This window comes from Terrapene carolina, unplaced genomic scaffold, assembly GCF_002925995.2.
Source record: "Terrapene carolina triunguis isolate 2854851 unplaced genomic scaffold, T_m_triunguis-2.0 Scaffold250, whole genome shotgun sequence".
In the NCBI taxonomy this organism is placed as follows: Eukaryota; Metazoa; Chordata; order Testudines; family Emydidae; genus Terrapene; species Terrapene triunguis.
This window is the reverse complement of record NW_020664601.1, coordinates 2,170,366-2,183,513: the sequence shown is the minus strand read 5'-3', so window position 1 is coordinate 2,183,513 and position 13,148 is coordinate 2,170,366. Positions and strand designations below refer to the sequence as shown.

The following is a 13,148-nucleotide window of genomic DNA, read 5'->3' as shown; positions in this document are numbered from 1 at the left end:
TCATTTGGAACTGCTCTAAGTCCTCTAGGTAACTGCCAATCATACTTTTAAGAAAGTTCTCTTCTCTTCAGGGTTCCTGGACTTCCCCTTTGGCACATTTTACGGTGTTTATTTTTCCTTATTCCAAGGGACCTGGGCTCCTGTTGGAAAGTGATGGAATAATCTCTGCTCAGCACCTGCCATGTTGAGGGAGCACCCCTAACACAGCTTGCCTGGGAGACAGTTTGTGAAATAACGCAGTAACATGTTTGCAGTAGTATGCCTTTTCTCTTATTATCCATTGTTAAGTTTATTTTCAATGAAATTATTGAAACAGATTTTGAAAGGAGGCTTGGGTGAGTGTCTCTTCGTCAGTCATTGCAGAGGGATTTATGTCTGGCATTCTTAACACTAATAGCTGCTACTTGCAAAGCTCCAACTTGTATTAATTATGGGGGGGGGTGGGTATGGGTAGTTGATCCTATGTAATGGGACTGAAATATACATTTGCTGCTGGGTCAACAATACACCTGTTATATTTGTCCATAGTAAATGGTTGCAGAGCTGTAACAACAAATAAGCCAATGTTTTTGAAAACAATTATATAATAAACTTAAGTCAAATTACAAGCTAACACATCTATTGTAAATAAAATCAAATGTATGGATTCTGACTACTCTTGTAAACTTACTAATTTAACTGGTAGGTAAGATTGTTCTTCTGTCTAATTGATTCTTAACATCTTATCTGTACTTGCTTTTTTAATTCTTGCATGGGGTCTCAGATGATTCAAAATGATAGTATATGTTAAATTAAAACTTTCACTTACTGCTTTCTCGTATCAGTTTCAGTGACCCCAGTAAATTTTTTTTAACCAGGAAACAAAAGTTTAATTTTTTGTTGGATGCTGTAAACATTCTTAAGATTAATATGGGGTGTTTAAGAGAGATTTGCGTGTTACACTGGAAAACAATATTGCCCTGGCTAAATATATTTAAAATAGGCATGGTGTACACACAAAACCTTATTATAATGTAATTTAGTAGTAACAACACCTAATGACCCTGTTATGCTAGGTGTTGTGAAAAATATTTGCCTTGATATATAGATAGATATACTGTGATGCTGAACTCTGACACTTCGTGTCAGCTAGACTTGATTTACATGCTAAATCCTTAACTTTTTTCCAGAAATTACTATATATACAGATTTTATTTGTAAGTAAATTGACTGCATTCTAGGTATTGTGGATGAAACGTTTAATTTAAATTTTTTGTAGGCTCTATTAGGCGCATGTCTGACAAATGCATAATATACAGTTTGGGTTTGTTGCCTGTGCACTCTAAAACTGATTTTGAATACCAAAAAGTACAGCTCACAGGACACTTCTGCTAAAGTATACATGTCTCTGTATGGTTTCAGAGTGGTAGCTGTTAGTCTGTATCAGCAAAAAACAATGAGTCCTTGTGGCACCTTAGAGACTAACAGATTTATTTGGGCATTAGCTTTCATGGGCTAGAACCCACCAGATGCATAGAGTGGAAAATACAGGAGCAGGTATAAATACATGAAAAGATGTGAATTGTCTTACCAAGTGTGAGGTTAGTCTAATGAGACAGTTCAATTGACAGCAGGATACCAAGGGAGGAAAAATAACTTTTTTTAAGTGGTAATGAGTGTGGCCATTTCAGACAGTTGACAAGAAGGTGTGAGTAATAGTAGGGGGAAATTAGGTTTATGTTTTGTAATGACCCAGCCACTCCCAGTCTTTATTCAGGCCTATTCTGATGGTGTCCAGTTTGCAAATTAATTCCAGTTCTGCAGTTTCACGTTGGAGTCTGTGTTTTTGAAGTTTTTTTTGTTGGTCTGACCTAAAAGTGGCAATTCTTCAACAAAAACTCAAAAACAGACTCCAACGTGAAACTGCGGAACTGGAATTAATTTGCAAACTGGACACCATCAGATTAGGCCTGAATAAAGACTGGGAGTGGTTTGGGTCATTACAAAACCTAAACCTAATTTCCCCCTATTGTTACTCACACCTTCTTGTCAACTGTCTGAAATGTCCACTCTCATTACCACTTAAAAAAAGTTATTTTTCCTCCCTTGGTATCCTGCTGTCAATTGAACTGTCTCTTTAGACTAACCTCACACTTGGTAAGACAATTCACATCTTTTCATGTATTTATACCTGCTCCTGTATTTTCCACTCTATGCATCTGATTAAGTGGGGTTTAGCCCACGAAATCTTATGCCCAAATAAATCTGTTAGTCTCTAAGGTGCCACAAGGACTCCTCGTTGTTTGTCTCTGTATATCCCTCATCCCTTAAGAAAGCTAATACTGTTGCCACTAATGTACTGCAGTAGTGAAAATTTGGTGCTTAGGCCTCTAATTGTAAAGGTACCTGTTACAAAATTTTAATGTTTCATACTGTTCTCTATAGACTGTTTAAAACGATGCTATTTCAGACTCAATTTGGCCGGAAGAAAACCTTTCTTTTAATTACTGGGTCTAGCTTTAAAATCCCCTTGAGTCTACTTCCTTCATCGTATGTGAATGAAAAAGAATTTCCTTTAAGACCAGATGATGTCTTATGGAAATAACTCTAGTAGTAGTTTCAAATCCTATAGTCGTAACTTGTTGGGGACGGCGTGCTTGTGGTGGTTTATTAAGGATATATGCATAAAAGCAGGAGTTTTTTATCCTATCCATCTGAAGTTGTAATTCCTTCTTTGATTATCACAATTGCCTTTAACAGCATTTATGTGCAAGATCACTTAGGGCAAGAGTACAAGCCTGAGGGTACCAAGGGCAATATCCGTGCAACAAGCCTGAGTTCTGGCTGGAGCACCTATGAAAAATTCTTACTGTCAACAAGAATTCCTTCTGCAGCCTCCTAGGGAGTATGTATGTGTGCCAGAGCATTAGCTCTGCCAGTCTTAGGGAGTATTGGGGGAAGCTTCTGGCACCTTTCTCTGTCCAAAAAAGAGCCCTGTCAGCTGCTCAGCAGGTGGTCTGAATCTGACCCTTACTGAAGATTGTGATTGAAATGGGGCATAAGCAAATGGACCAATGAACAAAACCCCTGTTTTTTATACAAATATACCTAACAGAGTACAAGAGAAATCAAAAAAATTAGGAACAGAGTTAGCTTTTTCTTTCACACAGCATTAACATGTCATGTCCTTCCAGAATCTTCAAATTCTGGATCTAGCTAATTTTGTTGAAGAGTTAAAACATTGGCTTATCATTCAGCACTTGTGAATTACAGTAAAATACCCCAGCTATAGTCCATGCAGAATCTTTCAGCATCTGATAATGTGTGTCTTGTTCAAGCTTTAGAGGTGTCTTTATTATGTATTCAGGTTCCTTTGGGGTTTAGAGGCTATGAAATGGATATAATGGAGTTCATGGCTTTTTGTTGGGGAGAACTACAAGTTATTAACTGTTAAAATAAATTAGTAAATTAACACTCTACATATGCTTTTCTTCTTGTCCAGACCAGCATGTTTTGGAAATTTGATCTCCATTCGTCATCCCACATAGACACACTTCTAGAAAGAGAAGATGTAACGCTGAAGGAATTGATGGACGAGGAGGATGTTTTGCAGGAATGCAAAGCTCAGAATCGCAAACTTATAGAGTTTCTGTTGAAATCAGAATGTCTGGAAGATTTAGTTTCATTTATTATAGAAGAACCACCTCAAGACATGGATGAAAAGATCAGATACAAGTAGGAAAACACTACTTTTCTGTGAGATTGGGGAGGGGTAGAGAGAAGAAAAATCTGTATTTAATTCCTGTAGGCCAGTCTGTAGTGGCACTGGTATGCTCTTAAAGGTTCTGTCTTCTGCTTTATAGTAAGTCTTGCATTTTCAGAGTGTTTTATGCTACTTAACATCATGACTCCTATTAATTCTTATAGATTTAGTATGGTTAAGCCCCCCTCTTCCTCTGAAAACTCCCCCTAAATTGATTTGGTGCCCAAAAGGTGAAAGGGTCCATTGAAGGGAATATCTCAAGTGACTGTCTAGAAAGCCTCACTCCTTGTTGTAGCATTAGAAATAGAGTGATACTAATAGGGATTTGTGGGGAATATACCACCCAATCAAACACTTGTTGTACCCATGTTGTTAATGGCTAGTGAAGATCATTGTGGATGAATGGTAGAGATTTTATCACCGCTGTAAGGGAATGTGGTTAATCTCGAATTATAAACCTTCAGTGTGGAAATATGAACCTGCAGATGTGGCCAAGAACCGTTTTTCATTTGTTTGGCAAAAAAGGGTTCAGACTTTTATTTATATACCTTGCTACAGTTATCCAAGCACTTCTTCCATCTGGCTTAGGCAATTTCAGTGCACTGTACATGGAGCTGCACCTGATGATCACTTGAAAACTAAGGGCATAATGTGGCTGCCATCTTAATAAGCAGTATTTCAGGCAAAGAGTATGTTACGTCAGGCCTCCATAGTTTGCTGTGGCTTCTAGTTAAGTTTTGGGTAGAGATTAAGGTATGTTTAACTAAAGTAACTGAGATGCTGTCCCACAGCTCTTACTGTGTGATATCCATGCAGTTAAAATAAGTCCATATGCTAACTATTGGTTTGTTTAAATTTGTTTTTAAAGCACTTAGAGGCATTTTTTAAAAGAAATAAATGTAAGTGAATAAATGCACAGGACTGTGGGTCTGCATACCTTTGTTACTAAAATACTGGAAAATTGTTTTTTGCTATATAGCTACCCAGTGTAAAGTGGATAAAGCCTTATGTTGTTTTGCATGTAGATATTGTGTATGTTGTAGTATTTTAGATTAAACTATCCAAAAACTGTCCCAGTTTTTTTGTTTCTAACTTGGCATGAGGCAATCTAGTCAACTTGGTAGGGTTTTGTGAGAGATGCTGCTGCCTGAATTAGGGAGACTTTTTTAACAAACCTATTAAAAACGTTAGAAATATTATTGATCCAGAAATCATCATGCTGACTTTGTGGTCTTCATATGAACTCTGGGAATAAAACAGAGTATCAGGACTATCTGTTCTTCGCTTGCTGACACGTGAATCGATCCCACCTCTTTCCCCCCCCCCCCCCAAGACAAAATGGGAAATGGTTTCTGAAGTGGGGAGGTTAGTCCTCAGACAGGAGGGCTAACCAGTAGATATTAAGCTAAAAGCCCACCATATACTATTTGTATTGCTTCTGACACTCAACTTGTATGATATCTGTACTGCTGCAGTATAGTGGGAGACTGGAGAAGCCTGATCTCAGAATAAAAGCATAAAACCTTTTTACAGACCAGTAAATTTATATTTAGACTAATTTACCCAACTCTCTGCAAATCAGCAGCCTTATGGTTTTCCATATCTGTCCAACAAGCCCTCCAAACTGCTTCATTTTGATTCCATATTTTACTGTGTAATATTTGTTTTATAAGCATGAGTGATGGAAGGTGTCCCTTTTTTTTCTAGGTATCCGAATATATCTTGTGAGCTGCTTACGTCAGATGTCTCGCAGATCAATGATAGACTGGGAGAAGAAGAGTCCTTACTTATGAAACTGTACAGCTTCCTATTAAATGAATCCCCCCTCAACCCTTTATTGGCCAGTTTCTTCAGCAAGGTGCTAAGTATTCTTATCAGCAGAAAACCGGAACAGGTAAATATTTACAAGCTCTTCCGTTTGTAGCATGTGCTTCAATAGCTGCAACATTGAGATGCCCTCCTCCTGTAGGGCTACCATTTTAAAAGGTTGTAGCTGAATCAAGCAACCGGATTCACTTTTCCCATGACAATTGAAAGTTTTCTAGTAGAGATGAGCACTAAGAATATAACACAATCTGGGTAACTCACACTGACTTATCTTGTCCTAACTTTGTTTATCAGAACAGCTGTCTGGTCAGAAATGTGTTACTAAGGGGAAGTATTTTCTTCCGCCCACTCCTGAATTGACTGCTTGCTGTCACCATCCCTTAGTTAAAGAGGTTTAATAGGTTTTTTTAAGGCCAGAAGGGACTATCATGATCATCTAATCCCCTTTGTAAAATTCTTGTATAGTGCAACCTTTACAAAATATTTGAAAATAACCTCTTCAGTTTGTCTCAGTTCAGTAAGATTCCTTTTCTGTATATTCAAATCCATCCTCTCCAATATAGGCAATGTCATTAGCACTGCTAGAAATCACCCATTCTGTGTCTTGTTACTAGTCTCTTGTGCTTAATGATCTGATGATAGCAGCAGTGTATCAGTATCACTTGTAGTCTGTTTAGGCCTATTCACAGACCACAGATAGAGCCTACTTAAATTTTTGCATGGTTCTGATAACTGTAACTAACTGTTTGCAGAGTGCACAAAGCATTTTTCATTGTACTGTGGTGTGTGAAGAGCCATGGCCTATCCATGCTTACCACACTAGTTATTCTTGTGTAAGTAGATTCTGGGTAGCTTTTCTATATTGCCTGAGCTGCTATTGCCAGAAAGAGAATTGTTTTTGTGGGTTTTTTGTATAGTAAAGTGTTGGATCAGGGTACAGGAAGGTTGTCCCTGGTGTAGATAAAGTAGTTCTTTTTTAGTAGTGTGGATAGTACTTTAAAGCTAAACCTGTAGATGGTCCATGACTCCAGCATGGTTCATGCTAAATGATGTGGCCTACACTAGATAATGGAACCCTATCGTAAGAAAAATTCCCTGTAAGGTTCTACTTGTAGAATAGATGTGCCTTTTGCCTTCTCTCTGGGCAAAATTTGGGGGTGTAATTCACCACCAGTATAGCTCGACTGGTGGAAGCTGTAATGTATAGACAGGGCTCAGGGTTTTCCCACCAGGTCATCTAATCGTGCCTGAGCTCAGTCTGCACTACAGCTTCCTTTGTTGCTATTACCAGTGGCGTTGGAGCAGTGATGAATTATGCAATTCAATTTGTGGCTGTGTAGACACAGCCACAGTATAGCTTTCAGACCTGTTTTTTTTTCAGCATGGATATTTGTGGTTCCAATAGTATGTTAAAGTCAGGAGTGGTGGCGGAGAAAGAAGAGAGTTGCTGCAGGAAATGTGAGGGCTGCAGTACCATCTTACAGCTCACTATTGCTATCCCCATTTGTTTAGCTTATCATTGCTTTGCAGAGGTAAGATGGGCACGACAGCTCTTATAGGGGCCTCCCATCTTACTCATCTCCTTCTCCCCTCCATTTTCTTTTTTTTTAATTATTTTTATTTTTAAAGCTCTTTGTGTGAAGAGGTCTGTGCGCAAGCAAGAACTTGGTCTAAAGTGGAGCAGACCACAGAACTGTAACTGGTCCCAGCAGCTGGGATCCTCTACCTCTGACTCCTTAAATATCATAGAGAAGCTATCAAGAATAAGTGTCCTCTTTCTCCTGTGATGCCAGGACAATATCCTGTTCCATTGGGGTTCTATCCTCCTTCCCCTTGTGGTTCAGTACTGTCTGCTCCCCTAACACATACCACATCTCCCTAGGAAAACTTGCTCTTTCCTGACACACTTCAAGAACAGTTTTGGGTAAAACTATCTGATTATTGTTGGCCTTATGGGTGAAGGAGCATCTTCCTTATAAAAAAAAAAAAAAGAAAGCCTATTGATAAATCTCTCTGTGGGTTTCCACAACCGTTATAAAAATTTTGCTGTAGCTAGTGGAACCATATTTTGTGAAGCAATTTTCAAGAACTTAAGTTTTGGGAAAGGGCAAATTTTGGGACGTAGCTGAAGAAAGTGCCAGACAAATTGAATGACTTCTATGATACTGATCTAATGCATTGGATTTCAGTGGCTAGATAGCATGCATAGTGGTATCTGGTTACCTGTTAACAGGTGTGAACTAGTCTGTTACAAAGTACTCTCACAATGCAGTTCTGTTCATGCTGCGTCACTTAATGTTTTAAATGCTTTGTGTCAATGCTTGCTTTAATTTTATGAATTGCTTTAGAAACTATCCTCAGCATAAAGGATTCCCATAATCTTCTAACAGTCATGATAACTTAATTTGTGTGTTTCCACGGAGTGCCAATTGAGATTTACAGTATTCTTCTCTTATTCAAATTATTGCTCTGGGAAGACTCTAAAGAAATCTACTTACTTGACTCAGCACCACCAAAAAAATCTCCTTGGCCCACATTTCTATTTGTCATACACAACTTCTTAAATTTTGTAGATAAGCCAAATAAAAATAAGAAATGTTTCCACACTTTGCAGTTCCAATGAAAAGTTTTTAAATAATCCCCTGCAGTGTTTAAAATGCAAATAATGCAGCACTAAGAATCTGAAAGTGGAATAGGCTTGGTTTTCATTGTCCAAGCTAAATGAAATTCAACAAGTAAATGACTAAATAAAAAAAGAGAAATAAGGTGTTAACACAACTAAAGATCTGCTTGAAGTGCTTTAAACTGTTCTTCTTTAGTTTAAAAGGACAGTGTTAAAAAGTCTGCCTAATTTTGGATTGTCCACTCTAGATGGGTGAACATTTTGTTCAGAAATCTCTTCTCCTGCCTTCACCACTCTCAAAACTTGTGAAACAGAACATATTTGAAATACTAATCTACTAGGGGAAATAAAGAAAAAGTACTTGCAGCAAAATGTAAACTTGTTTTTTTTATTATTTCTTCTAGATTGTGGATTTCTTAAAGAAAAAACATGATTTTGTAGACCTCATTATAAAGCACATAGGGACCTCTGCTATTATGGACTTGTTGCTCAGGCTGCTTACTTGTATAGAACCTCCACAGCCCAGGCAAGAAGTATTAAATGTAAGTAAAATTATGACTTGTTATAGTGGTTGGCATGGGTGAACTCTTAGGACCTGTCTGTTACGCTAGTTTAGTTTAACTTCACGTGGTTTAAACGTATATGGTGGCACTGGTGTAAACTCCTGTGTTTAAATAGAAATTGCAAGAGTGACTAATCTCTCACAAGACTTCTCTTCTCCCAGTTTGTTTTTAACATCTGTTTAACTCAGACCCTTGTGTTTTAAACTGCCTTCTAAAGATTTGGCCTAAACAGTTTGTGGTCATTTTAATTGTTGTTTTTAAACCAATTAGGCCTTGTCTACACTTAAATTCTGCTGGTTTAACTATGCCAATATAGTTAAAGCAGCAAAAACCCTGTTGTAGATGCAGTTCTACTAGTATAGCTAGTGTAGATGAAGTTAAGTTGGTATAGCTTATTTCACTTTATTAAACTGAAATAAGATAGGTCAGTATAATTATATCTACATTAGGGGAGTTCTGCTGGCGTAAAATTAATTTAATTTAAAAAAAAACCCACTACCAATATAGTTATGCTGGTAAAACAGTGTTAGACCAGGTCATGGTTAAACTGGTGCAAACCCCAAGTGTGGTCACACTTATATCAGTTTAAAACTGTTACTGGTTTAGCTTGTCAGTTTTAAACTGGTGTCAGTTTGCACCAGTTTCATTAAGTCAGTCTTCAAACTTCCCTAACTAATTGGTCAGTCTTCAAACTTGCACTGTAAATTGGTCAGGTTCTACTTCTTTATCTCTTGGTGGCCATGCTAAGCAAGGCCCTACTCTTGATGGCATTTCTCTGATTGTTCAGGTCTGAACTACAAATGTATGCCAGCATAGTAGTTATCTTGCTCAGGAGTGTGAGATGTGGGTTTTGTGACCTGGTATATCTACACTAGCAACACTTTGCCACTATTATATACTGATATACCAGTACCAGCAAAGCACTTCTGAGACTACTGGCCTCTGTTTTGGATGTAACACAATAATAAGGGGAACTTGTGTGGGAGAATGGAGGGATTCTGGGAGCCCCTCGTGTGTGCAAAGCATTGTTCCTACAGAAGCAACAAAATGTACAACCCTTTATTAATGTTACCTTGATACTCTGAGAAACTATCTATGCTTTTTTTCCCTGAAGTTATTCATGTAAAGAAGGCTTTTTTTGAAAGCCTCATATGGTGGTGGTGGGTGGTGGTGGTTTCTTTGACGTAATTGTTTCTTTGCATCTTTAAAGTTCAGCTTTGGGCCTTTTGTAAAATATAGTTCTGATCTCCATTGTAACTGGAACTATAGCTTTTTGTATTAGGAAACCTAATGTTTCAAACATGTGCATGAGTTAGGATTGCACAACTATGAGATCAGCGTGACCTGTTTAAAGCCTCAATTAAATACGTGGTATCTAGATGTAGTTCCATAATCTGTAAAGCTCTAGGAATTCAGGAATACCGTGAACTTTTTAAATATTATGCTGAGTAGTTCACAACTGTTCATTTTGGAGTCTTGTATTTGAATTGCTGTGTATTTGTGGCAGGTTGCCACAAATGTGGCTTTTTTAGAAACAAACAAAACTTGTGTGATACTAGTGCTTGAAAGAGGTACTAATAACATGACCTGAATCAAGTACTGTATAGGCAAGATACTGTACTATATTTCTGGGTACTGTAGTACTCCTACAACTAAGTTATGGGCTTTTTTTTAATAGTGACTGTGAATTGATTGTACGGTAACTCCTTGCTTAACTTTGTAGTTATGTTCTTGAAAAATGCGACTTTAAGTGAAACGATGTTAAGTGAATCCAATATCCCCATAAGAATTAATGTAAATGGAGGAGGGTTAGGTTCCAGGGAATTTTTTTCTGCCATACAAAAGACATTGTATACATATAAAGTATAAATTTTAAACAATTTTAAACAATTTAATACTGTAATCAGCAATGATGATGATGAAACTTGGTCGAGGTGGTGGAGTCCGAGGGTGGAAGAGGGTGGATCGTCTGGCTGCTCCTCTTGCTGAACCTTTCCAACTCGAAAAAGCACATCTAGAGATTGTTTTGCTTTCCCTCCCCCCCCCCACCCCGCTCTGTAAATTTCTTTATAGCAATTCATTGCATGACCAGCTCCCCTAACCACTTCGGAGCTGTGTTCCCTGTTAGGATCATCATCACTAAGGATTTGCAAGCCAGCAGCTTCAATCATTTGGAAAGCTTCAGAAAGATGTTTGGCAGTCAAATTTTGATGGATTGGTGGTTCTTTTACTTCTTGGCCCTCTTGTTCCATTGCTCTCATAACCTCTAGTTGCATCAGATTTTCATTGGTTAGCTCTTCTCCTTGTGATTGCAGAAGCTGTGTAACGTCAGCTTCTTCCACCTCATCAAAACCTGCTTTCATGGCCAAGCCAAGGATAACTTTCTTCATAGCGGGGACGACATCTTTAAATCCTATTAAGTCTTTGACACGTTCAGGCCACAGCTTTCCCCACACACCATTCATGCATGCCTGAGTAACTTCAGCCGAGGACTCACCGATGTTATCGATGCACTTGCGGATGTTATAATCACGCCAAAATTTCCGAATTGTAGGCTTGCCTTCCCCATCGGTGCCTCTGATGAGCTGGTCAAAAGTACGGTGTAAGTAATACCCTTTAAATGCAGCAATGGTGCCTTGGTCCGTGGGTTGGATGAGTGATGTGGTGTTAGGTGGCAGAAAGACAACTTTAACGTTTTCACACAGGTCGTCCAGGTTGATTGGATGAGCTGGTGCATTATCAATAAGTAATAAAATCTTGAAATCAAGATTTTCCTTGGCACAATATTCCTTCCATGCAGGGACGGCATAGAGAGTCAGCCATTCTGAAAAAAACAGTTATCCATGCCGCCTTATTGGATGTCCAAATGACCAGAAGGTGTTCCTTTGAAAATCTCTTGAGAGCTCGTGGTGTTTCGGATTGGTACGCTGTCAGCGGTTTCATCTTCATGTCTCCGGTAGCATTACCACCTAAAAGCAAGGTTAGGCGGTCTTTAGCTGCTTTAAATCCGGGCACTGTCTTCTCTTGGGAATGTAAGTGTTTACTATAGTCTAGTATGTCTGTTGCTATAGTAGTTTCCGCCCGATCTGCATGAAGAGCGATACATAGCCCTCCACCATTACATTTAAAACAGACTTGCACAGGGCCACTGGAGCAATGTCCTATCTCAGCTCCTTGAGCCCTTTCTGTTTCTTGCTCACACACGTTAGCAGCTCCCCTTTCCCCAAATCTTCCTGCAGTCACTAATCAGAGGATTGTCTGGGGTCCTGCTCACGAGCTCCCTGAGCTTCTCCTAATGCAACCGTGTTGATATCAGGTGGGATATTTCCCAGCGAATGCCTTGCTGCTAAATGATGAACTAGCACTCTGCTGAGCCCTCAAGGGTAAACATGTTGTTGTTAGTGTAGCCTCACACTCTACAAGGCAGCACTGAGGGAGGAGACACAGCAGAGGCTGCAAACACTTCCCTGGGGAAACTCAACATGATGATGAACCCACGCTATCCCTCTGGAGTGTGCACAGTAGTGCAAGTAGGGTGGTACCCTCCAGTATGCAGTACTGGCAAGAGGTTTTTAGCAGGTACAGGGTACTGGAAAGACTTGGGGCTAGCCCCCACCTCCGGAGGGATGGGGTGGGGCTATGCTTGGGGCTAGGGAGGGCATTCATTCTTTATATGGCTTTAAAAGCACAATACATATGGTAACAAACTTAAAGGCTTTGTTTGTTTAAGTTTCTTAGCATATATATTGTGCTGTTAAGTTGGTCAGAAGTCCTCAAGAGGGGAGGGGTGGGGGGGACGGAAGGTGTTTAAACAGTGTTTTTGATTCTGTTTTATCCCCATTGGTCTGAATTATCCATGACATTCATACTGCATCACATCAAGTCCAAATCATTAGAGGAAAGTCTCTGCTTGCACTGACCAGAGGATGTTTGGATTCTCATGTCAGCCCAGTTCTGGCAGCCTGATGGGAATCAGGTGTTGTCCCCAGTGGACATTAGACTAGTTTTGTCTCCAAAGAAGAATTCTAACATGCATTTTGTTAAGTGGAACTGGAGCACCAAAGCAAAGAAAACAAATGCCTTATTTCCCAGTTTTGTGGGTGAGAGAACTATAAGTGAAGATTATAACTGATGGCCTTAAAGCAGCTGGCTCAGGAATCTGCGAAGAACTTTTCTGAAAACATGTTCCTCATCTTAGCAACGGAGCTAAGACTTATCCTCACATCTGCCCACCTTTATTCGAATGAAGCTCCGTCTGATCTGACAGCTCTAGCATTGTCTGTTTCATCCAGAACAATTTACAAACTTGGAACCTAATCCTGTAAACCCATAATCATTTGATCAATCCCATTGAAGACAATGGGACTATTTGCATGACTATGGACCACTTTTG

General features: G+C 39.1%; 1 protein-coding gene across 1 annotated transcript in view; it reads left to right on the top strand.

Annotated features, from left to right (window-relative positions):
- PPP6R3 (protein phosphatase 6 regulatory subunit 3) overlaps positions 1 to 13,148 on the top strand; it is a 94,893-nt gene that overhangs the window by 42,174 nt on the left and 39,571 nt on the right. Inside the window, exons 3-6 of the mRNA XM_029912835.1 lie at positions 129 to 256; positions 3,482 to 3,714; positions 5,450 to 5,636; positions 8,597 to 8,734. Of these exons, the coding sequence (XP_029768695.1) occupies positions 245 to 256; positions 3,482 to 3,714; positions 5,450 to 5,636; positions 8,597 to 8,734 (570 nt within the window). The 5' untranslated portion in view covers positions 129 to 244. The remainder of the gene's footprint in view (positions 1 to 128; positions 257 to 3,481; positions 3,715 to 5,449; positions 5,637 to 8,596; positions 8,735 to 13,148) is intronic.